General features: G+C 34.8%; 2 protein-coding genes across 2 annotated transcripts in view; both read left to right on the top strand.

Annotated features, from left to right (window-relative positions):
• LOC134246436 (beta-1,3-galactosyltransferase 5-like) overlaps window positions 1-2,387 on the top strand; it is a 109,726-nt gene extending 107,339 nt beyond the window's left edge. The window contains exon 2 of the mRNA XM_062728805.1: window positions 2,376-2,387. The gene's annotated coding sequence lies outside the window, so the exon portion shown is untranslated. The remainder of the gene's footprint in view (window positions 1-2,375) is intronic.
• Window positions 2,388-12,595: 10,208 nt separating this feature from the next.
• On the top strand, window positions 12,596-27,297 carry LOC134246422 (uncharacterized). Its single transcript, XM_062728782.1, has 8 exons — window positions 12,596-12,697; window positions 12,863-12,943; window positions 14,122-14,190; window positions 15,564-15,653; window positions 15,841-16,017; window positions 16,402-16,634; window positions 24,057-24,159; window positions 26,971-27,297. Exons 1-8 carry the CDS (start codon window positions 12,655-12,657, stop codon window positions 27,285-27,287), a joined length of 1,113 nt encoding a protein of 370 aa, XP_062584766.1. The 5' UTR covers window positions 12,596-12,654; the 3' UTR covers window positions 27,288-27,297.
• Window positions 27,298-27,565: the final 268 nt, after the last annotated feature.

Below are 27,565 nucleotides of genomic sequence, written 5' to 3'. Positions count from 1 at the left end.
TCGGTAGAAAATTGAAAGTGGACCCCCCTTCAAAGGTAAGCCCCAATTTCCAATGCTTATATATCTATGCAAAACATTTGTGTTGCTAAGACCCCCTTCCCGGTACCGATGCCTATGCTACACCCAAATATAATTTATTTGCATAACTGGTATGCCGTTGAAAATTTTTAATAAATTTTTAGTTTGCATATTAAATGCATGCATACTGGAAACATTAAGTACAGTAAAACATTTAAGAGAGAAAGAATTTTCAAAGTATGGAAGAATCAAAATCGCTCACTTTCACATCCTAAAGCAACCCAATCACTGAAGAGTTATCAAACATGTTCAATTATTCATCATACCTAAGATTTGCAAGAATATTGACCACGCCATACACATTTTTTCATAGTGCGTTAAAATGGTCGATATTAACGCACTTTGAAAAGAAATTTTATTTTTTCAAAGTGCGTTGGTGTTGTCCCAATTTTTCAAAGTGCGTAATTTTTCAAAGTGCGTTGTAACACACCATTAAAGCGCGCTAGCTCTTGAGATACACTTGCTAACTGCTCAGACAAACAGAGAATAGAACCACAGAAAGCAGTACATAACAATGTTCTGTTGATATTAAAAAGACACTGGAGTTCCTCATTGACATTATCTCTTAGTCTTTTTAATTGTAATAAAAGACACAGCTTCTACTAGATACTGGACTTTTACAGTATTGGATGTCTGCCATGTAGAAACTAACCTATGACAAACAAAATGAATTAAGCTTTACCATTGTTAGAAAATACCAAATGAATGTTAAAATTAGATTCTTTTAAAAGACTGGTTACTTGCATGCCAACATACCGGTAATTGATTCGTATGTGTGCATACACTAATTATTGTGCATGTTGACATGTCCTTTTTTGCATGTTGACATTATTTATCAGTGTGGGGAAGGGGCACAATTATGCCAGCAATATTAAGATGCATCAATTCTAAGAGGATGATTATAAACCCACGCAGTTTTTAAAAGCTTTTGCATTGACATATGTTTCATTTTTCACTTCTTGGATAAACAAAGTTCCAAACTAGAAGTCTCTGACGAGACTGTTGCTCTACTGGTCTGTACGTATAACAAAGAAAAAGTAGCACTTGGATTTGAAACTTTACAACAGGCAGCAAGAAATAGAATTATGAATCTTAGTGTAGTCTACTTGTGTGCCAAGTTATATTGAAATCGGACCAAAACTGTAGGAGGAATAGCATTTTGAAAGCATTTCACAGAAATTTCTAATTTTAGTAACCACTGCAGCACGGTTCATCGAAATCAAAAACCGATAGAAAGAATTGTGTATCTTAGTGTAGAGTACTTGTGTGCCAAGTTATATTGAAATCAGACCAAAACTGTAGGAGGAGTAGCATTTGAAAGAATTTCACAGAAATTTCTATTTTCAGTAACCACGGCAACACCGTTCATCAAAATCAAAAACTGATATACAGAATTATGTATCTTAGTGTAGTCTACTTGTGTGCCAATTTGTATTGAAATCAGACCAAAACTGCAGGAGGATTAGCGTTTTAAAGGAATTTCACAGAAATTTCTATTATTAGTAACCATGGCAACATCGTTCATCTACGGTATGTATCTTAGTGTAGTCTAATTGTGTGCCAAATTATATTGAAATGAGACCAAAATTGTAGGAGGAGTAGCGTTTTGAAAAATTGTTTACGGACGGATGGACACCTTACTATCGCATAAGCTCTTCTGGTCCCTGACCAGTAGAGCTAAAGATTTGTCACCTATGCTTTAGTTACGTAGACACATGTCAAACTGTCCCAAACTGCATTGAAGAAGGAGAGGATGGCAATGAGTGCATTGATGCTATACAACGTTCGTTTACACAGAGATTGCCCCCTGGTCACATATTAAGACAGCATTCATTGCCATCCCCTCCTCCTTCAATGCAGTTTGGGATTTTGAATCACACGTGTCTACATAACAACAGCATAGGTGGAAAATTGTTTGGAACTTCGTCAATCCAAGAAGTATAAGATAAAGGATATGTCAATGCAAAAGCTTTTAAAAACTGGTTTGGGTATAAATCATCCACTGTGTACTAGTATTACATGTTAATAGTAATAAATGGAAATTTTCTTAATATTCTGAGTATTCAACACCTACTACCTGTTATGTATTCAATTTTATTGAAATGTTTGCTAGTAGGATCGAATATCCTTACTTTATTCCTGATTCGTCATCAAACTTCTACAGCTACCTTCTGTATGCTTGACTTTCCCAGAGCTTTGCCCTATATATTTCCATTTCTAATTTTTTTTTCTCTGTGATAACTCTTTGAAAGTTAGCGAAGTTGATTTCTTGATAATTCTACCGGAATGAAAATAAGGCAGGTCGATTGGTCCGGAGCTAAGGAGGCCTTATATGCATACAAATCTCGTGCGCATCTGTCTCTGTGTCTGGCGTTAAGGAGGTCGAATATGCATGAAATCTCGTGCGGCTGCCTATGTGTTTGACGCCGTCAGTGGGCGAGGACTATTGGAATTGGCATGGGAGTCCGCGTGTAATTTAAATCTATGTCTACATTTTAAAAGTCTAAATCAACAATTTTATTTCACAATGAAATGGAAATATAATGAATCACTGTCTAGTTAGTATAGTTTGACGCCGTCAGTGGGCGAGGACTATTGGAATTGGCATGGGAGTCCGCGTGTAATTTAAATCTATGTCTACATTTTAAAAGTCTAAATCAACAATTTTATTTCACAATGAAATGGAAATATAATGAATCACTGTCTAGTTAGTATAGTATGCCAGGGACATATATCAACGATAGTGGGAAACATGGGATAATTTATACATAACGGGCTTCGCCCGTTATGCAAATTATCCCATGTTTCCCACCCTCGTTAATATTCTGGCATACTATACTAACTAGACAGTGATTCCCTAAGTAAACCTTGATCCGCTGTTGTGAAACTGCCCTACCCCTATGGGGTCATGATTTGAACAAATTTGAATGTACACTAGGTTACCTGAGGATAATTCTGTATAAATATGTTAAATAAGTAATAATGGTTTAGCTCTTCTTAAGAAGATTTTTAAAGATATTTCCTGTATATTCCTATGTAAAAGTTTTACCCCCTGTTGTGGCCCTGCTCTACCCCTAAGGGTGATAGATTAGAGCAAACTTGAATCTACACTATCTGAGAATGCTTCTGAAATAATGATATGACTGATGATGACTTTGCTTTTCTCTAGAAATAGATTTTCAAAGACATTTCTTATATTTTCCTATGTTACACTTTGACTCACTCTTCAATCATAACTACTCGACTATTTTCGTAACCACAAATAATTCTTTTTATCGGTTACGGAAAAGGGCAAGCGTGATCCGATTTACCCACTCTTGTGGCCCTGCCCTATTCACGGGGTTATGATATGAACAAATCTAGAGTGTGTAACGAAGCTTTCACATAAGTTTCATCTTTTGATTCTTTTCTTACCCAGTGGTTCTCTCTTCAAGAGGAGTTTTAAAGATGCCACAAAATTTTCACGAATTTTTTATTATCTTCCCTTGAAAGAAAACGCACCACTTCTTGTGAACACTTGAGAAGACTTGAATCCTCTTCGCCCAAGCAAGCTTTGTAGTAAGTTTGTTTGATATTGGCCAATGGCTCTAAAGAAGATGTCGAAAATGTGCAAAGTTTACAGACAACCGACGGACATCAGATACTCTTTGACCAGAAAAGCTCCTTTGAGCCTTCAATTTAGGTGAGTTGAAAAAAAGAGGAGGAGATTGAACAAATTTGCAGATATTCGATAATACTTCGTGTTTCTTTCAATCTACTCACGTGGTTTGAAAAAGAAATAGATTGAAATATCGGTAAATGTTTTCATTGGAGACAGAGTTTACTCAGATCAAGTTAATAGTTACTCGATCAGAGACAATTAACTCACATTACAAAAAGCTTGAAGTTGGTGGAGTCACAGAATGGATTGAAAGATCAACAACATGAGGAACATGTGGATATTGTGAAATCTGAACAATCTGTTAAAGTGTCAGCAGGAACAAACTTTCGCCCCTGAAATATATGAAGGGAATGTTTATCAACCTAGAAAACAAAATGTACCGATTTAAATGAACTACCAACGCAAAGTCCTTAACATGTTGAAAATTAATTTGGAACCCATGATGAGAAAGGAAAATGTCCAGCACTTGGGAAAATATAACAAATGTCACAATTAAGGACATTTCGCATCAAAGTGTAGGAATAAGGCTATTCCTTTCAATGAATTAGAATCAGATGAAATGTCAAACAACTGAGACAAGAAAGAAATTCTTTATTGGTGCTATTTCAAGTAAAAACAGTCAAGGTGACATCTACTCACGTCTGGAAATAAACAACATTGCTATTAAGATACAGGTTCTCAAGTGAATATCATCGCAAACAAAATCATCAAGAAACTCAACAGCACTCTCACCAAATAAAACTAGTGTGAAACTTACAATTTTTTCAGATGAATTCATACCCATAGCCGGAAAGTGTGTTCTTCTATACAAAGATCACCAACGACTGGAATGTTACGTTACATATCCAAATCAACCAACAGTTTTAGGATACATGAGTTGTGAACTTGGGCTGATCAAAGTGACGCTACCTACAGAAATACTACAGAATGATTTTTCTGACACCTATTGATGAATTTCAAGTGTTTTCACGGGATTAGAATGTTTGAAGGAACCATACAAGATTCGTGTTGACAGTTGCGTACCACCTATTGTTCATAATCCAAGACAAACACCAGTAGCATTCCGTGAGAAACTCAGAAAACTCTAGATGATATGGAAGCCAAGAAAAATAAATGAGCAAGAAAGACGACCAACCAACTCACTGGGTCATTTCTCCTGAGATCGCAGAAAAATTCAAAACAGGAAAATTACGTATATTTTTTGATCTTCAGTTGCCCGCGTGGCGTAGTAATCAGAGAGACTACTCTTGAGTCGCGGAGAAAGAGGTTAATCCGTAATCCTTATGTCGCGGGTTCGAATCCCACTCAATCTGATAAAATCAGATCCTTCGATACGCTCACTTTAATCGCTACACCTTGTGTAGCGATCTATGTGAGCGGATCAAAGGATCTGATTTTAATCAGATTGGAATCCCACTGTGTGACATGATGACTGGTCATTCGGATGAGACCGTACAAACCGAGATCCCGGCCATGTCGCCGTAGGTGCTGGCACGAAAAGATCCCTCACTGCTCAATGGCCCTAAGTGCCGAGTATAGAACAAAATTTGTAGCTCTCCACCGGCAAGTGGTGGTGTCTCCATGTGAGTGAAATATTCTCGTGAGGGACGTTAAACAACAATCAATCAATCCTGATTCTCGTGACTTGAATGCAGCCATCATATTTGAACATTTTCAATTACCTACCATTGAAGACATTACAACCAGATTATCCGGCGCCACAATTTTCAGCAAACTTGATGCAAAGAGCGGACACTGGCAAATGCGAAAAAAGAAGCGCTAATTCATTAATACAAAGTACTGCACATTACTGTGTTGCGCTATTTCATGAATACGCCAACAGCTCAATACCCAATGATTGCGCTAAATTTTGAATACGCCAATTCATGTACATACAGTACCACATTCAATACACCATATGGACGATACTGTTTCCAACGGATGCCTTTTGGCATAAAGAGCACACAGGTGGTGTTTCAGAAGAGGATTGCTCAACATTTTAATAGTAGTGAAGGTGTTGAAGTGGATAGGCAACATACTTGTATCGAGTAGAAATAAAGAGCTCTTATCAACATTCCACCACCAAAGGATAAGAAAGGAGTCGAGCGTCTGCTAGGAACTGTTAATTATTCCAAACGTGAAAGTCATAAATGAACCAATCCGAAACTTACTAAGAAGTGAAAATATGTTTATCTGGGAGAAACCACAAGAGGATGCGTTCAAGGCTATCAAGTAAATTTTGTCCAAGGAATCAGTTCTTACTTTTTACATGTGAAAAAAAACTTGTATCTGTTAGTGTAGATGCTTCAAAATGTGGACTATGTGCAATTTATATTCAGGACAGAAAACCAGTTGCATATGCGTCTAGAGTGTTTACAGAGATAGAAAAACGTTATGCCCAAACTGGTCTAGAAAGATTTCACCATATGCTGTGAATACTTATGGAGTAAATGTAATAGTGGAAAATGACCACAAGCCATTGGAAAACATTATTAAGAAATCACCGGTTCAAGCTCCACCAGACTGAATAAAGACTTCGCACTCAGAAACATCCCCTTGAATTCAAATACACTCCAGGAAAAGAATTGATAATAGCGGGCACATTGTACCGTGCTCATCTACCTTCAGTGAGAAAAAAGAATGAAGAAATAGATGATGAAATTGAAGCTTATATGTAAATTATATGTTCCTGCTAAAGATATTCTACAAGACATCAAGAAAGATACCATGAATGACACAATTCTCAGGGAAATGATTCATCATATTGAAAACGATAGACCGGAATACAAAAATCGGTTGTCCAAATCATAACAAGAATTTTGGAGGAAGAAATCAGAGCTAACATTTGTCGATGGAATAGATTTGATGAATGAAAGAATCCTTAATTCCAGACATTCTTTGACCAGAAAGTCTCAGATACTTGCATGTAGGACATTTTGGTATTGAGAAAACGAATGCTCGTGCAAGAACTATAGTTTTTTGGCTAATTGGAATGAATACACACATTGCAGATAGCATTGATGATATCCAAATGTAACACCTGCATGAACTTAAGAAAAGAGAATCAAAAGGAACCATTACAGCCAACGTCCATCCCATATGGACCGTGGCAGTTATGATAAGCTGATTTGCTCACACTGATTAATGAAGATTACTTAATCATTGTAGATTATTACTTTAAATTCTTTGAACTAGCCAAACTTGAAACATCAGAAGCAAAACTATCATCCTGCACATGGTGTCAGAAGGAACAAAAATGGAACACATTCTTCCACCACCAAAGTTAGATTTCTCTACTACAGACAAGATAGAAGCAATAAAGAGAATAAAATGTCATCTTAGTCGTGTATTAAGATATAGAGCAGTGCTCTATTTGTAAGTCAGATTTTTTCCCTCCTATATAATTATCATAAAATATTAATGTTATGTAAGAGAAAAATAAGATTGAAAAGCTAACGAATTTCAATATTCCCTGCAGTCATCTTTTGTGTGCAGTCCCCAGTGCGGTGTCAGGTGTCTGAGATACCGTAGTGCCCAGGATGGCGAATCGCAGGATGATATAGAATACCTTAAATGACTAAATTATATTTTTACCCTGATTTATAAATAGAAATAGGAATTTCCTCTAGAAATATGTGATAATTATAGCCTTCAATTGTATTTTTAGAAAAGAGTTTTAAACGAATTTACGATTTGCTAAATATTACCGTGTTCGACTTTCGAAACTACTCAAGCTGGATGAAATCCACCAATCAACACGAAGGAGTGTTTTATCAACTTGTAAACTAATTGCCCATAAATGTGCAATGAGCATATATCCCTCATTTATTTCGGATTACTTCTACTAGCCTAGTGCATGCGCACAGAAATATTTAACAGTTTGAGCGCCATTCGCATATGTGGGTCTTGGATGCGTATATAATTTTCCGCTGATCATTTAAAGTATGAGCTCTTAGCACATTGAACAAGAAAGAACAAGGTATGAAAAAAAATCTTTTTTATATTGATGCTTTCATAAGTCAATTAATTCTGAATAAATCTAGAAACAGTAAACACTGAGATGCATGATGAAATTGATTTTAAAAAATGTTTTAGGTCACCTGAGTTGGTGTCATATTGTTACCTATTTTCGTCGTCGTTGTGCATCGTTCTTCGGTCGTTGATCAAATCCAGCTTCTCTTGGAACACTGAACACATTTTAAAAAAAAAAACAAAGGTCATTGACGTTTTTATAGAAAGGACACGAGCAAAAAGTTACTGTTTTCTATAGTATTCTGTATATCGGCAAAATTAAATTATTGGGGGGGGGGCGTGCCCCCCCTCCCCCCCCCCCCCCCCACCGGGTTCTATGGCCATGTATGAATAAATTTTGGCATGAAATATGATAATAAACAACAATCATCCTCATACTGGTTCATAGTATAAAGGTCACTGATTTAAACCATAAAGATTGGGAGCAGAACAAACACGGACTTATTAAAATATCAATGGTGTGATCACGTGCTTGCATGGATAAGTAAACGTTCCATGTTGACCTGTCACACCTGCAATGTGCTCCTTGTCATGATTTGGTAAACGGAAAAATCCGTAGTCAATTCATTGTGAAAATTATAGTCAAACAATTTGTATGAAAAAAGACCTCAAAGGTTGTCATATTGGTACTCTTTAACTGTATTTATGGAATGTTTTTCAATAGCTGTCCTTCCAAAATCACCACGTTCTTTAGAAAACAAATTCATGTTTCGCCAAAGTAAGCAGTTTCACCTCAGATTTCCAGTCTGTTGATGGCTCAGGGCCTTACTTAAAGCAATATGAGCTGCAACTTTGATGATTATGATGTTGGAATTTTTTGTTGCAAAATTGTAAATAACTGTTTCAAAGACAGAAAAAATATGTTACGTTATTAAACTTCCTCTGTTCATACGTCTAGTATTTGCGATGGAAGAACTATTTATAAGCTTGGATTGAATTAAAATTCATTATTGTACGATAATGATGTCTCATATAAAACTGCTTTATTTTAGTCTAATTGATCATAAAGGTTTAAGTTACATTGAAATTTATCATATTTTAACAACAACAAAAAATTTTCAAAAATGCAGCTCATATTCTTTGAGGTAACGCCTTCAAATGCATTGTTGGTGCTTTATGCGATTCTTCGACTACCTCAACAAAAACAATTCCACTATGGATTGGACTAGGACTAATCAGTCGTATAGGGACCAACAGGGGCGGATACAGGATTTGTGGTTAGGGGGGGGCGTGGATAACTTTGTTCACGCAAGGGGTCTGGGGGCCGCCTTAAGGCCCCCAGTGGGTCCAGGGCGAAGCCCTGGTGGGGGCCCAGGGGGCGAAGCCCCCGGAAGCTCCTGGGTTTTCGTGTATTTTAGAGTAAAACCAGGCACAATAATAGTGCATATTTTTCAATTATTTTTGTTAAAAGTATATAGCATATAGGTCCGGATGTTTGAATATATAAATGGTGCCTGTTTTGGAGGGTAACATTTGAAATTGACACCCCAAGGAAAACCATTGTCAACCGACGCGTCAGCGGAGGTTGACAATGGTTTTCCGAGGGGTGTCAATTTCAAATGTTACCCTCCAAAACAGGCACCATTTATTTTATTATACTGAATGTCTTATTGATTTAGGACGTCTGCAAAAAAAAGGTCGATCGTCTTTACGTTCATGTATAGAAAGCCTTCACATTCACCGGTTCACTAATCTCCTTATTGTTTGTTTGATACTCGAATTAGAGTCATTTATCATATAAAATTTCGTTATTTCTGGCTCGCAAGCATGTTTCCTACACTCACAAGCATGTATCGTCTGTCGTTTGTTGTTTTCAAGTAAGCTATATCGGACGAAAGCTTTTATTGACGTCAAGTTAATCCAGTTCTTTCAAACGCGCAACTGACGTTTTGAGAATTCTACGGTGAACCGTACGCGCATAATTTCCACGCATGTGGCATTACCGTTGTGTTACCCGTTGTCACGTGTGTTGCTAAGGCTCAGGGTAATCGAACGGATTGTTAACTGCGTCTAAACCAATCAGATTTTAGTATTTAACATGAAAGTATAATAATAATAAATGTATTGAATGTTTCTCAATTCTCATTGTATTGTAACACATGCCACTATATAATGAACAATTTAATTACTTATTACTTACTAATAGTGGTATTGGTTAGTGATGTACCAAAGTACGACGTGTTTGATACTAGTCATGTCATACTTTGAATGGTGGGGGCCCAGGGGGCGCAGCCCCCGGAAGCTCCTGGATTTTTGTGTATTTTAAGAATAAAACCAGGCAGAATAACAGTTATTTGGTTAGTTTTGTACCAAAATGTGGCAATATAAATATTAGTCACATCATACTTAAAATTTTAGGGGGGGCGTGCGCCCCCCACGCCCCCCCCCCCTTAAATCCGCCAGTGACCAAAGTTTGGCGTGTGACAAGCACCACGCCAATTATGGCTTGGTCTTACACTTTTATATGCTTGAGCGAAAAACAGAGATTTAAATATGTATGTATGACTATGAAATCAACAAAATAAATCCTGGTTTTACAAGAAGTACAGGAACATATGTTAACAAAAAAAAACATCTATCTGCCAGATTTTCCATTGATTTTTATTACTTTTCACACTAAATTAAGAGCACAAAATAATTCAATTCCTGATGAATGCCAACTATAACTTAATCATAGATATATTTTTTTTTACTTCTGTCGATTTTTTAAAAACTAACAGTCGCAAAGTTAGAGGAGTTCGAATCCCACTGTTGGACGTGGAGACGTCCTTCGGATGAGACCGTATAAACCTAGGTCCCGTGTCGCAGTAGGTGCTGTCACCACTTTTAATTTTGAGTGTCTACAATAAGTCAAAATTATACCTCTCTACCGGCAAGTGGTGACGTCTTCATAATGGATATGTATGATTAAAAAAATACGTTCGTTTATTAGTAACAAAAGTTGCGAATTTTCATATATTTTTAAAAATAAATTCTTTCCTTGATAACTTCTCAGCATTTATTTGATCTTACAATCTTTTTAGCTCACCTGAGCCGAAGGCTCAAGTGAGTTTTTCTGATCAAAATTTGTCTGTTGTCTGTCGTCGTCGTCGTCGTTGTTGTCGTTAACTCTTCACATTTTCGACTTCTTCTCAAGAACCACTGTGCCAGTTTCAACCAAACTTGACACAAGGTATCCGTAGGTAAAGGGGATTTAAGTTTGTTCAAATGAAGGGCCACACCCTTATTCAAGGGGAGATAATTCAGAAATAGTGAAAATTTGATGGTATGTTTTAAAAATCTTCTCAAGAACCATTGTGCCAGGAAAGATGAAGGGATAGGGAAGCATTCTCAGGTAGTGTAGATTCAAGTTTGTTCAAGTCATGACCCCCGGGGGTAGGACGGGGCCACAATGGCCAATCAAAGTTTTACATAGAAATATATAGGAAAATTCTTTTAAAATCTTCTCAAGAACCACTCTGCCAGGAAAGATGAAACTCATAGGGAAGCATCCTCAGGTAGTGTAGATTCAAGTTTGTTCAAATCATGACCTCGGGGGGTAGGGCGGTGCCACAATGGCCAATCAAAGTTTTACATTGAAATATATAGGAAAATTCTTTTAAAATCTTCCTCTCAAGAACCACTATGCCAGGAAAGTTGAAACTTACAGGGAAGCATCCTCAGGTAGCGTAGAATCAAGTTTGTTCAAATCATGACCCCCGGGGGAAGGGCGGTGCCACAATGGCCAATCAATTTTTACATAGAAATATATAGGAAAATTCTTTAAAAATCTTCTCAAGAACCACTGTGCCAGGAAAGTTGAAACTTATAGGGAAGCATCCTCAGGTAGTGTAGATTCAAAGTTTGTTCAAATCATGACCCTCTGGGGTAGGGCGGGACACCAATGGCCGATCAAAGTTTTACATAGAAATATATAGGAAAATTAGTTAAAAATCTTCTTCTCAAGAATTAACAAAGGCATGAATGATCATATTTAAATGAAAGCATCTTCAGATAGTGTAGATTCAGGTTTGTTCAAATCATGATCCCCTGGGGTAGGACGGGGCCACAATGGCCGATCAAAGTTTTACATAGAAATATATTAGAAAATTCATTTAAAAATCTTCTTCTCTGGAATAGCAAAGGCATGAATGATCATATTTTTATGGAAGCATCCTCAGGTAGTGGACATTCAAATTTGTTCATATCATGACCCTTGGGGGTAGGGCGCGGCCACAACATGGAATCCAAGTTTTACGTAGAAACATGTAGAAAAAATCTTTAAAAATCTTCTTTTCGTAAAAAGCAAAGCCATGATTAGTCTTATTCATATGGAAGCATTCTCAGGTAGTGTAGATTCAATTTTGTTCAAGCCATGACCCCTGGGGGTGGGGCGGGGCCACAAAGCCCACAATGTAAGTTCAAATGTAAAGGGCAATAAAGCCACAGGTAGTCAAAAAAATATGCAAGCATCCTTAGTTAGTGTAGATTTAAGTTTGTTCAAATCATACCCTCTCCCTTTTAAGGATTGTTCGGGACCACTGTTGGGTTTCAACTTATCAATAATAAACTGATTTATGCTTTTTTCCTAGCTGCATTGCTCAGGTGAGCGATGTGGCCCATGGGCCTCTTGTTTGAAATATAAATTAAGAAAGTTATGGCTTATTTGATGGGGAAAAATGTGCTTATATGCGTATCACAAAAGTTGAAGATATTACATAGAATGGCTTATATATATAATTTATGCATGAGAATGGTATAAACCATTGTATTATAATTAATTTTCAAATTACCGGGTAGTATGTGTATTCTGTCTTCATAAGACACACTCTGATGTAAGTTAAAGACTATGATAATTATATGTTTATATATTTTTAAGGTGTCATATAATTACTAGTATTGTTATGGACCTTAGACGAAAACAAAAGAGAAAGGAATCTCAAGAAGGTATTTCTGCAAAAGATATGCATTCATCTACTCCGGAATGCAAATAATTTTACACATGTATAATAATCAAGTATTTATCATTACATAAAACGTTAAACTGGCATAAAACTGTTTCTTTATTATTGAGCCATTGCAATGAGAAAAACGTACAAACATATCATTTAGATTTATCACCTAATGCCAACAAAAACCAGAAAATGGATAGATCATCAAGCCAGCACTGTTGGGAGAGTTCAATACCATCAGGTACTTGAATGATGTTGATGTTTAAAAATTAAGAATATATATGATTTTGTGATAAAGGTGTATGTCAAATTTGTCCGCTTGAATGACTGAGTACATGTATATATAAATGGGGTTGTCCTTACTTCCTTACGTCTAGCTGTGTATTCTTCCACATGTCCGTAACACTTTAGGGTACCAAACACCTCATATACCATATGACACCTCATATACCATAGAATAACATTAAATGAGAATTTTCACAAAATCTTTTTAAACGTGCCATTGTACATATGTCCCTTTTTGACTTGCTGATTAGACAGCTATTTGGGGTGTACAGAAGCATAAACAGGACACTGCTATTTTTCTGAAATATTTGGCACTGCCATTCTCTCTACTATCTCTTATCTACAGCTTATTTTCTAGCTTTAAATAAAATCAAATTAAAATTCAAAGAATACGTATATATTTTAACTGCTGTTGTGACTGCCGTTTTACTTTCCAATCGGACAGATTATTTCCTTTTCTAAAAGCATAACCTGGGTACTCTTATTACTCTGGGTATCATATATTTCGATCGGGTAGATATTTGAATTTTCCCATAGCAAAATGCAATATTTCGGACACCGTTGAAATTTCTAATAACAATAAGAGTACCCAGTACCCGTCTTTTAGCTAAATTTCCAATTCTTCTTGTATCACTGAATATGATTCAATGAGACTTTCGCAGAAACTTCCTTACAAAGAGCCACTGTGCCTTTAATGAAACTTTCGCAGAATTGTAATTACATAATGACGTTGTCCAACTCTTCTTTTTCGTTTAGATCGTAAATTTGGGGTTCTATAACAAAACTGGATCACAATTACCATTCCTTCCATTACATATGGGGTACAATTCTATATCGGCATTTCCCACTTAATAAATTCTAAAGAAACGCCCGCAGAATAATTTTTTTTAATACATTAAGTGATGACCGCCGTGTACTAAGTACCTTCTATTTTTTATTTTGGTCGGGCGGATAATTGGGAATTCCCATAGTAAAAGAATGACTTTCTCAATATATGAAAGGGGAGTGGGTTTATTATCTATCATTTTGTATAATAGTTTTGGTGAAAGTAATTTCAAATTTTATATCATAGTTTTGTTGAAAGTAATTTTCAGAAATAAGACTTTGGTGTAAAATATTTTACCATTATTGCAGATGAACAGTTGCAGATATCACATAACGAAAATGAATGTCAATCAAATAAAAGAAAAAGATTACATGAAGGTAATTTGTCCAATTATATGTTTTATATGTATGGTATGTATTTATCCTTTATCCTTTTGGTAATGTAGTGATTGTCTTGGAAATTTATTTATTAATGGAACATTGCACTTAGAAGTTTTGAAACAGTCTGTCCTCAGTATATGATAGTGCTGGGGGCATTGACACAGTTTCAACTGAAATTTTTTTTTTTACCAATTTTAATTTTTACAATTCGTAACTAAGGCAATTCTAATGATCAGCAAAAATTTGAACATCATTTGTTGATTTAAAAGGGAGAAACAGGACTGAGAATTCTTCTTAATGTAAACAAGGCTCGTGCCTTGTTTTTGTTTACATTTAGAAAATATGTCTATAGCAAAACGAGATTCAGCAAATCATTAGAAAATGTCTAATTGTATTTAGAACTAACTTTTTAATTTAAAAATCTGCGTTGACGAACACATATCAGCATGTTTAACCAATGTAAACAAAAACATGGCTCGGGCCTTGTTTACATAACAAAGGTTTGGAGCTCTAAATCTTGTAACTCGACAAATGAAATTCAAAAATTTGCTTATCATTAGAAATACCTTAGTAAATATTTGTAAACATAAAAAATGGTATGAAAATTTTTGGCTGAAACTGTGTCCAGGCCCCTTTAAATGTCATTCATGAATTAAAACGACCTCATTCTCTACACATAATATTTATGTATTTTTACACTAGTTTTCATTAGAAACTGCAATTGATGAAATTCTCAAACCAGAGTTTTCATAAAAAATATGAAAATAACGAACAGTATTCAAGTTCGTAAGTCCATTAAAACAGTACAAACCAGGAGAAGAGCAAACAAGGCCTCTAAAACATCAGAGATAGGATCAGGTGCCATGGAGGAGTGATCATCCCTTCCGACCGGTCACACCCGCCGTGTGTTACTTGTTATGATCAGTGAATAACGATGAAACCCATAAACAATTCACAGCACTAAGTCTCTAATCATTGCTTTGGTACATGTATAACAATTTATTATATCCCCCAAATTTACGTATTTTCCTTATGATTCAACGTTTCCGTCTAGACTCTCCCAATAAGTCTCTTTTATGTTCCCCTACTCTGTCTTCTGGGTGTATATTTAAAGATGCCTTGACACAGACACATGAAGTTAATCTTTTCTCAAAATTTCGGTTTAATATCATGATTTATATGTTGCTGTAGCATTCAAACTTATTTTATCTGGAAATTATTTTGGGATGTGTTTTATTAACATATCCTTCACTTTCACAAAATAATCTTACTCATGAGTAGTGTAACATAATTTTAACTCAATTTTTTATTGCGACTTTGGTATCAATATCTAAACTCAGTGGTGTCAAATTATTCTGCCTTATTTTCAGACAACGGATGTCTTCAAAATGTGAAGAAAGTAAAACGCAATCCAAGACTTCCAATAGATAGTGTTAATAAAGGTTCAACAATATCCGAAGGTAAAAAAATTATTTTTTTTCTTAAAAAAAATAATGCTTTTTTTCATTAAGAATGTCATATGAGAAAAGGATAACAATGAATAATGAAGCATTCTTTTTAATTCTCAGAAACTCACAAACTCACAGAAAGTAATTTATCACTTGTATATTGATTATAAGTAAAACTTTTTCGTATTTTATTTTGTAGGCTCAAACTTGCATGCGTTCCTCTTTGTTCTCATTAAATATGCAGAAGAATTAATGAGGAAAAAATTTAATGAGATCGTTAAACCAGAGAACTTAAAAGAGCATATAGAAAAGCATAGAAAATCTTTTAAATCTTTTAAATCTTTGGAAGAAGTACAGGGAAAACTATTGTTTCCTGGTAAGTAATGGAAATAAAGAGAAAATATAATTACGTTATTTATTATTTTGATTGCAACCTCCATATGACTAGCTTAGTGTTACAGTGTCTCATCCAAAGGTTAAACGCCTATTAGAAATTAATACTTGTCTATTTCTTGAGTGCTTATGACGAGGCCGTGTTTTATTTTGACCAAAAGTCAACATCTTACAATTAAGGATAAGGATTGATAGATAGCAAAAAGATAAGAAAAATCTTCATCTTTTGAAAAAAGAGTCATTTTAAGACAAACATGACAAGCAAGGGTGGGTGTCCATCTTGGCAAAAAGGACTCATTTAGGACCCGGTTAAAGATTCAAGTTCAATATAACTACCGATAACTTAAATATTTCACTTTTATTTTAGAAAATGGAGAAGTTAGTACAGATAATTTTGATGTTACCACCCTGTACACATTGTTTCGGCGAACTTTAGAAAACATAAAGCCCCAAAACGGATGGAATGTTTTTCCAGGAGACGAAAATATTACCCTTGGTGATGATATTGAGAGAATCCATATAATCAGGAACTTCGTGGTTCATCTTCCACTAAATAAAGAATTTGAAAAGATGAAAAAATACAAAGAGGTTTTGCTTCAGGTGTTGATTAATTAATATATGGCACATTTTTTTCTTGTCAGAAATTTTATATGTACAGTATTACAACTTAAAGAAGCTCTTAACACTAACAGAAACTGGTTTTTCGGACTCAGAGAAAAATATATCATATAAAGATATGCATATTGAGACGTTTTCGTTCGTTTAGAACATAGGGTACGTGCCTTATTTGCGCATAAAAAATGTTCAAAAACATTGGACTATTTGGGAGCAGAAATCACTGTTGTTTACTTACATGCGGAAAATTAATGAAAAAGATTAATCAAATTTTTTACTCTTTCTCTAATATAATGCTAAAAATATTTTAATCTATTAAAAATTATGTAATTAACGGTAAATAACAATTTCTTTAATCTACCAAATAAATAGAGCTCTTTCGTGTGCAGTGTTTAGAGCGTCCTTAAACTTCTGAATGCACTGAAGACAAATAAATGCAATGTCTAGCTCCTATATATGCAAATAAAGACGAATTGCATAGGATTTCTTTGACATAGAACCAAAAAATTAATTTTCAAAAACACTTAAATGAGAGAGATTGCCTTTATAATTCTTTATATAATGTTTTTATAAAACCAATTAATGTTGAATTATTTGTCAGAAATTTAACTGTTTTTCGACAAGATGTAGCTCAAGCTACCTTTTTTATCATAATTCCTTTTAACGTACTGGTAGAATAATTTGCTTATAAATTTTTGGGCATCTTCGCTAGCCAAGGGGTTCTGATACGCTACTCTCCTAATGGGGAGAGTAGCGTCCCAGATAGCATGACTATGTTGGGCTAACATTTGTTAAAGGTTGTATGGTTGGCGTTGGGGGAACAACGTTGGGCCAACGTTAGACCAATGTTACCAAGTCAACCTTCTCGTCCATGACGGAATTCCTATGCTGGCCCATTGTTGGTCCAACGTAAGCAACTTCCATTCACTTTAGTTTCCAAAGAAGGAAGGATCATGGCGTTGGCCCAACGTTGGACCAATGTTTATAATACACCCTTAAAGAAAGTTATTTACAAGTTGGTAGTAGTATGTTGGCCCAACGTTGGCCCATTGTTTGTAATACACCCTTAAAGAAAGTGCCTTATCAAGTTTGTAGTAGTATGTTGGCCCAACGTTGGCACAATGTTTGTAATACATCCTTAAAGAAAGTGCCTTATCAAGTTGGTAGCATTATGTTGGCCCAACGTTGGCCCATTGTTTCTAATTCACCCTTACAGAACGAGTCCTATCAAGTTGGTAGTAGTATGTTGGCCCAACGTTGGCCCAATGTTTGTAATACACACAAGTGTTATTTTGTTTAGGTCTTCAAAGATGGGATATTTATATTGGGCCAACGTTGGCCCAATTATTATACTGCCAACTAATTGATGGAGTCAGTTTTATAATTAGCTGCTGAGCTTTACGTTAGGACAACGTTGGTACATTCTGAAATAATTGAGAGGACTTTCTATGTCCATGCTTATCAGTGGATGACTGCTTTTGTTTAGATATGATATTTTCAACATTTTAACTTTGCAATTAAGAGATCAAGCACCAAAGAGTGTTTTATTCTATTTTTTGAATTGTGTATATGCTTATTTATTTGTAATAACCCAGATAGCAGAACACAGTTGGCCAAATCTTACATTATGGTTCTATTATCTATGTTGGGTTACCTTGATTGGGCCAACAATGGCCCAACATGGAATATTGATAGCTGGTCATGTATAATAGTGCGCTAATTTTGGGCTTACTGTTGGCATTATATCATAAAACTATTATCATGAGAGAAAATATTTGTTTGGAGATTGGCATCGGCCCTACGTTGGCCCAATATACCATGAATCGGACTGAGCATCATGGGTAGACAACAACCGGGCTACTTGTAATATCCGCGCCATTTTTAATCTGACACGAGCGTAATGAGACTGATACCTTGCATATCTGCACTCACTTTGTAAGTATTATTAATATGTTTGCCTCGGCACAGCTGAATTAACGTTTAGTTTTTAAACGATATCATGTACAAATCTGTGTAAATCAGACACGGGGAATGCAGAGGCCAGGTGCTGTTGGGTCAACACTGTACAGATAGCATGCTTACATTGGGCCAACGTTGGGCCAATGTAATCGGTTACATCGGGCCAATTTTGGCAAATGGCATTGACCCAATTTAAGTTTGCTCATCGACCCAATGTTGGCCCGATATGTTGGGCCAACGTTGGCCCAATGTAGAGTGTTATTTCTACAGATATTGGCCCAACGTCGCGCCAACATTGGCCCAATAAATGCGACATTGTTGGCGAAACGTCAACAAGAACATTGGGCCGATGTTGGCAAATGCCGTTGGCCCAGTGTCATTTTGCTCCTTGGTCATATGTTGGTCCGATATATTGGACCAACATTGGTCCAATGTGTATAAACATTTGATTGTTACAAATCTGTATATTAACAAATCTGATCGTCTCTACAATCAGAAATAAATCTACAACCAATCCTACTTGAAAAATCAAGCTAGCTAAAAAAAAATTTAAAATTCTCATAATTTATCGAAACAAAATAAATAATCAGTGATTAAATTTTTTGTTTATATACAAGAAAAATAAATGAAAGTATAAAAATGTGTTTTGATACAGTTAAAACAATTAATAATTTGCTCGTTATTTAAATTGAAATTTGTGTCTAGTAGAATACATTTCCGAAGTCTACCACTTAATTTACTTATATACACTTAACGTCGAGAACATGATCAAACATTTTGAAAATGTTGCAAAATTTATTCAGTACTAAAAATTAATTGGGTTCTTTCATTTAAAATTTGTTCAGTGTAACGACAAATTTTCAATACATGTATTTTATATGGGGCAACATTGAATCAAAATTGTTTTGATGATGATATCAAGCGTATAAATATTATGCATAAATGCCTTCATCACGCAAGCTAATCACTTAATCACACCATGAAACAAAAAAGACGGTTATTCCTTAATTGACAGCTTAAACATATAGTGATATACTTGTAAATTTAATCGTATGTTTACTCTTTACTGAGAAAAGTAACAAATATATTAAGTACCAAATATTACAATTTTAGTGCTACTGAAGATTCTAAAAAGACATGCAGAACACAATCAAAGAATGGCTAAGGTATGCCAAGGACAGGGATAAGGGAGGAAGAAACGGACAGAGAAGAAAAGAAAGGGGAGGAGGAGACTCGGGAAGAGGAAATGGAGACTTAGGAGAGGGATCAGATGGAAAGTGGCAATGCCTAACTTTTTTCTGTGATATAGTATGACATTCCTGTAGTTCTACTTTTTTTTGTGTCTGTTTGTCGGTTATAAACTCGATGCAGATGCCAGAAAAATTTTTTCTGTAAGTAAACAAAATGACGGGATTCATTCTAGTATTATTTTAAGAACAGCTAGGAGGGCTTTGTTTATTTGTTAGACGTGCTTATTGATACCTGTAATTTACTGAACTTGTGCATAATTTACATCAGAGAGGGAGTATACAGTCATGTAACCCTACATGTATAGCTTGAAGTGAGCATCCACTTTTAATTCTTTATTAATGTTTTCTTCATGCACTGAGCAATAAAATTATAGTATGTTATAATTGAATTTTATATTTTGATTTCTTTTTTCTCATTTTTTTTAATTAATGTAGAGCTACTTACAATGCAATACTTGTTGATGGCAATTCTATGAGAATATTGAGAATATGTATTAAACTATTAATCTAGCATATATAGCATATATAGATAGTATTAAAGGCTTTTACCATTTAACTGTACTACAAAACTAGTATAACCTTATTGTATATATTTGTTTGTCAATTTTGAGGACAAATGGCCAACCAGTGAAGAGCAAATGAGTTGTCATGATGGAGAGCCAATAAGATACAAACCAATGTTGGCCAAAAAATGATGTTTTCCTGATATTGAAAGAATAAGTGGCCCAACAATGGCTCAATGATATCCGTTCGTTGGTCCAACAATAAGCCAACAAGTTGGTTTGATTAACTAAGGGCCGATGAGCAAAATACCGATGGCCCAACATTAATTGCTTACAATGGCCCAACTGTACAAAAATGACGTTTGCCCAACATTGAAAAAATACATTGGCCCAACAGTGGCCCAATATTAACTGTTACATTGGCCCAACAATAAGCCAATAAGTTGGTTTGATTAAGGGCCGATGAGCAAATTACCGTTGGCCCAACATTAGTTGCTTACAATGGCCCAATTGTTCAAAAATGACGTTTGCCCAATACTGAAATAATACAATGGCCCAACAATGGCCCAATTTTAACTGTTACATTGGCCCAACAATAAGCCAACAAGTTGGTTTGATTAAGGGCCGATGAGCAAATTACCGATGGCCCAATGTTGAATTCAAACAGTGGCCCAACATAAGGAGCGTTGTTGGCCCAACAAAGGTCCAATAACATCCTGCTATCTGGGGTATTAGAAATCCTTGGCTAGCGAAGATGATATTTTTTATGTCCGTGTTTGATCTGTTCCTATTTTGTATTAAGAGGACTTTTGATCTTGAATACTGTTCGTTATCTCCATATTAAATAGACGTAGGTAATTTATTTAAATACGAGTAGTTTTACTTTTTTCATTCTTATGTATTATAAAAATATATAATTTAAACAATATTTTCAAGTCGGTTGTTTTTTTTTTTAACATTTGCTGTTTTTTTTCTACTCAAAAGAAATATGCAGGGAGAAATTTGCGCTAAAGTGACATCACAATGAGTACCGAGACGTAACTACATGTAAATATGTAACGATATTGGTATGGGCAGCGGAAAGGGCAAAAATTACAATAATAAGAAAACAAACAATTATTTTATTTCAATGACCATAAAAACTTAACAAATGATATACAATGCATAATCAACAGACCTTTTCGCAGAACAAATATACATTAAAGCAAAACCAACGAACAAGTACGTAACAAACATACATAAATGCAAAACCAGCGACCATCTTTGCAGTACAAATGTACATAAAACACGACAAACGAAAAAACTTAACCAACGTGCACGCGGTAAATCTTGTGTTCCCGACTCCCGGCTCCCGATGGTCCCGTTTTCTTTTTTTTTCTTGCCGATTTCTTTTTTGTCGGCGCACAGAAAGTCTTCACAATTCTCAGGCAAATTGCTAGGTTTAAAAAAATTCATTAATATATAAAAACTTTAACAAATTTGCGCATTTATTACTGAATCAGCAGTATCATCTGCCTAAAGCGGTAAATCTAGTACTCAGCTATAAATGCGAAAACCACTGAAAAAAGGACACAAATGTTTTCGTAGAATCGCGATTAAAAACAACAAACTGAGGTACAGTTTATATTTTTTAATAAATGAAAACCCGCATTTACATGCTAGATAATTTGTATGCACAGAAATCCCCCCCCCCACACACATTTTTTTGTATAGAACTCTTTGCCACATTATGTTTATGTTCCCAGGTTATACAACATGGACGTGGTTCTACCTCGGATCCCCCTTAAATTTTTTCCTTTTTTTGGGGGGGGGGGTTAATTCATCTTAAAAATTTAAAATGAAAGAAAAGAATTTACATAAAATGTAGAAAAATATCTCATTCTCCTGAAGGCCGTTTCGTCAAATTTTGTTGTTCTTGTTACATAAGTTGGTTTTCCCCAATATTTTAAATATTACAAGAATCTATTATGATAACTTTACATTACAGGGGCATATCATAAGACAGGTACGTAGCAACAATTCCCAATTTTAAGAGTAAGGTCAAAAAAGGGTTATGTAGTACATTTATATTAGGAAAAAAAATTGGCACTGAAAGAAGTTGAACCTAAACCCTCCCCCCCCCCCCCCCCCCCCACACACACACACACTCACACACACACACACACACGAGATTTTCGAGTTTGGGCTATATCATTTAAATTTCCTTTTTTTTTTTGGCTTGTTAAGTTTTTAAAATCTTTTTTTCAGCTAGATTGAAATTTTTTCTGTGGTTACCCCCTCCTTTTAAAAACGATGCTACGTCAATGTATAACAATGCAGTATTAACTTTCATTTTGCATTATTTTACCATAAGTACAATGTTAGATTTAGCTATTTTTATGAAGATTTTGATTTAAATCTTTTTTGAAATCAAATCATTTTGATGTTATGAATTTTTATAGAATTTAATTGTTCATTTTTTTTATTAACATCACCAATTTTCACTAAAATACTGATTCAATCTTTTTGAGAAGAAATATCTTCTCAATATCAATACCTTAAATATCTTTAAAGAAACATGGACACAGATTTGAAGTTAATTTATTTCGTCTTAAAGTTATTGAAATAAGATTGCCACTTTTCCTAAGTATTAAGAATAAAATTAAAATTTGTGAGAGTGCAAGGATGTGTCAATCAAACCCGTCTAAAAATTTGAAGTTTTAATAACTTTTAGATGAAATAAGATTTTTAATATATTTTTTGTGTGAAATGCTATTGAAATATATAAGTCGTAATATTATACAGAAAATATTAACTTCAAATCTGTGTCCATGCACCTTTACTATCTACGACACTTACGTCTCTCTGTATCGATGTCCGTTTTTGGTTTCATATTTATAACGGAGTACTACATTTACCGCTTTTTGGAAGGTGATACTGCTGATTCAGTAATAAATACGCAAATTTGTTTAAGTGTTTACATATTATTGAATTCATTTAAAAAGAAAATGTGCCTGAGAAGTTTGAAGAGTTTCTGTGCACCGACAAAAAAGAAATTAAAAAAAAAAATCCGATGCCGTCGGGAGCCGGGAGTCGGGAAGACTAGATTTACCGCTTGCACGTTGGTTAAGTTTTTTTCGTTTGTCGTCTTTTTATGTACGTTTGTACTGCAAAGATGGTCGTTGCTTTTGCATTCATATATGTTTGTTACGTACTTGTTCGTTTGTTATGCTTTAATGTATACTTGTTCGCGAAAAGGTCTGTTGATTATGCATTGTATATCATTTGTTAAGTTTTTATGATCATTGAAATTAAAATAATTGTTTGTTTTCTCATTATGGTAATTTTTGCCCTTTCCGCTGCCCATATATTGGGCAGGGAATAATTCAAACATATAAGTATATCGTTAATGCTTTTGAACAGCTAGGTAAAATGTAAATAAAAGGAAGCTATTTAAGGTTTGTGTGAATTATTGGTATTTAATTGGCATATTGAATAAAACAGACTTACAAAGCACAACTTAAAAAACATTTCCTAAGTAATGCTAGCTTACCTTGGATTTTAATAAAGTAATGCTTTATATTATCATTAATTAAATATGATGTAAATTTGCAGGCATTACACATTACCAGTATAGTATGAGTTTACATAGCATTTACCATTACATTTAACATTACACTAAGTCTGTTGTACATAAATATCTATGCAATTAGCAGATTATTGACCGTCTTGGGGGCTCCGTAGATGATACCACTCAAGAATTGGAGTCCATTCCTATCCCAAAATTGAGGATTAGAGAGAACGAAACACTTGAAAAAGGTAGGATATATAAATAATAATTAGTGTTGTCAAATCTGACGATTTTTAGCAACCGGTCACTCGCTTCTTCTGCCGATCGAGTACCCGTTGACTTGAATGTTTATTTTTTCTTAAAAGATTACATATCTATAATTTATGTAATTCTTTACTCATCGGTAGTTATAATACACAAACACCGGGTATACTGTTTATGTACATTATTTTTATACACACATAGACACAATATCTTAAAAGAATTTTGATTTTAGATTCGAGAAAGTAAAACTAAAACGCAATGGAAATGCATGGAGAGTTTTGGCCTTACGTAATAATCTCTCTCGGGTGCTATCAAAATCACAGGCACCTGAAGTCTGAATAATAGCCCCTTTTTTTATTGAAAAAAATGTAAGAGTTTATATCTCAAAAATATACAATGTCCTAAATGTCTTTCTATGCAAGCAGATTTCACTCTTTCTTACGTTTAAAAAATGGTCTTATACGGTATAATAAAAAATAAATGTATTGATAAATAAATAAATTAATTAATAAAATGTATTTTTATTATACCGTATAAAGCCATTCTTTAAACGTGAGAAAAAGTAATAGCTACTTGCACAGAACGTCATATACATGATACAGATGTGTTTGACGGGGAAAATTTTTACATTTTTGAGATATTATACAATCTTACATTTTTATGCCCCTGTAAACGAAGTTTCAGGGATATATAGTTTTTGTCGTGTCCGTCCGTCTAGCTGTCTGTCTGTCTCTCTGTTTGTCCGCATTATCATTAACCTTGCCAATAATTTTCTGTCTGTCTCTCTGTTTGTCCGCAATATCATTAACCTTGCCCATAATTTTTGATTTAGTGAAACTATGATTTTCATATTTCTTATGTGTATTTCTTGTAACAAGACATTTCTTTGGGTACCACCAAATTTGACCTTTTCACCTTGGAGTTTGACCCATTTTTATACAAAAATTTCAAACTTTTACTTTAGCCATATCTTTTGAACAGTAAATACCAGGACATTTATACTTCAAATATGTATTACTTGTGGAAAGACCTTTCATTGGATACCAACAACCTTGACCTTTTGACCTTGACCTTGGAGATTTCTGTACTTATATAAAAAACTTTAACCTTGGCAATAACTATTGAACGGTAATGGATGGGGCTTTCGTTCTTCACGTGTGTAATTCTAGTGAGAAGACCCTTCATTGGATACCAAGAACTTTGACCTTGACCTTGGAGTATGACCTACTTTATAAAGCAAACCTTGATCATAACTTTTAAGGGTTAGGGCTAGGGCTTTCATACTTTACATATCCTTGTGACAAGACCTTTCATTTGGTAGGAAAATCTTTGACCTTGAACATGGAGTTTAACCTACTTTTTAAAATTTTTAACCGTGGCGTTAACTTATGAACAGTTAGGACTAGGGTTTTCATACTTTACATATATCTTCTTTATGACAAAATCTTTCATTGGATACCAATTACCTTGACGTTTTGACCTTGACCTTGGAGATTTCAATACTTATGACAAAACTTTAACCTTGGCCATAACTTTTGAAGGCTAAGGGCTAGGGATCTCATACTTCACACGTGTAATCCTTGTGAGAAGAACCTTCATTGGATACCAAGAACCTTGACATTGACCTTAGATTTGATCTTCTTTTAAAAAAGCAAACATTGACCATAACTTTTAAAGGGTAAGGGCTAGTGCCTTCATACTTTACATATTTAAAAATCCTTGTGACAAAACCTTTCATTTGACAGCAAGACCTTTGACCTTAAACTTGGAATTTGACTTATTTTTCAAAATACTTGACCTTGGTCATAACTTTTGAAGAGTTAGTGCTAAGGCTTCCATACCTCACACATACCGGGGGTACATATTAACCTTTCATTGGATACCAATTACCTTGATCTTTTAACCTTGACCTTGGAGATTTCCATACTATGAAAAAAAAACCTTAAACTCCTTATATATTTCAGATTTGTATTTCTAGTGAGTTTGCATTTAAGAAAAGTTTAATCTTCGCTATGTTGCCATATGGGGGCATCAATGTTTCACAAACACATCTTGATTTCAATAAAAAAAAGGGGGGGGCTATTATCCACATTTCAGGTGCCTGTGATCATAATAGGTAACATATTTCCTAGTCAATTCAGTTGTGATTACCCGAAAAAATTTCAACGTGCTGACTTGAATGCTGTTCAAGGAGAAATTGTGGGATTCTTACGAAATACAGGGTCAATCCGATAGCACAGAAATATATGAAGAAACAGCGCTAATCGTCATTTTAAGCTGAAATAAAATAAATACATGTTTTGATACTCAGAGTGACCTTTGGGATACAACGTAAACAAACCTGAGTGGCAAACCTTTCTCTCCTATAATGTGTAAACGGGTATTTTTTGTGGATCGATTATTGTGGGTTTTTTACGATTTTTTTTCCTATTGTACAGGTACACATAATGATTAAATGTTTTAAATATAATTTGTGATAAAAAGTCCAACAAGCCCCAGGGTTGACTATCGGGGGGGGGGGGGGGGGGGGGGGTTCCTGTCCACAAGTACATGTGATCTTAGCGTAGGCTAGTACTTGTGTGTCTCGTTATATTGAAATCAAATTAGAACTGTAGGATGAGTAGCATTTTGAATGCATTTCTTACAATTTTCTAATTTTAGTAACCACGGCAACACTGTTCATCAAAAAAAAAAAGATACACATGTTGTTTGCTCTTTTTAAGTAATGTTTGAATGACATTTTGAATACTAGTCGTCATGTACATATTACTTGATTTTTTTGTTGTCATTTTCAGGTCAAAATACTCCATCTGTCGAAAAAAAATGGATAGAGGAAGATAAGCTTTACTTTGAAACCCATTCATTCAGAAGAATTTGGATGCAAATGAAAAGACGTAAAAACATGTTAATTATTGGTGGACCCAGAATAGGTAAAAAAGCACTAATTCGACATTGTGCTCTTAAACTTCAAACGCAAGGGTTCAGTATATTGCCATTATCAAACCCATCTGACTTGAAATCATTTGCAAAAAAGGAAGAAAAGCAAGTATTTTTAATGGAGAACCTGTATGGACAAGGATTGAATGATAGTTTTTCCTTGATGATAGCATAATATTGAAAGCTAGTTCACTAAAATTACATAAAGATTCCATAATACTGATGACAATGCGAAAGGATGTATTTATCAGAGCAAAAGATTACAGTGAGTTCCTCCAATTTCATTCTGGTATTTTGGATTTGGACGAAAGTCAATTTTCTTTAAATGTAAGTGACAAAAGGGGAATGTTTGACAATTATAGGAAAGGAAAGGAGAATTTTATACCTTCTATAGATTTCTCTGAGGTTGAAAGCAGCTGTTTTCCAGCTTTGGTAAAAATGTTTTGTGACTCA

This window comes from Saccostrea cucullata, unplaced genomic scaffold, assembly GCF_032062105.1.
Source record: "Saccostrea cucullata isolate Sc308-1 unplaced genomic scaffold, CSIRO_AGI_Scuc_v1 ctg532, whole genome shotgun sequence".
NCBI classification, from domain to species: domain Eukaryota; kingdom Metazoa; phylum Mollusca; class Bivalvia; order Ostreida; family Ostreidae; genus Saccostrea; species Saccostrea cuccullata.
Note: the sequence above shows the minus strand (reverse complement) of the source record. Positions and strands in the feature narration are given on the sequence as shown.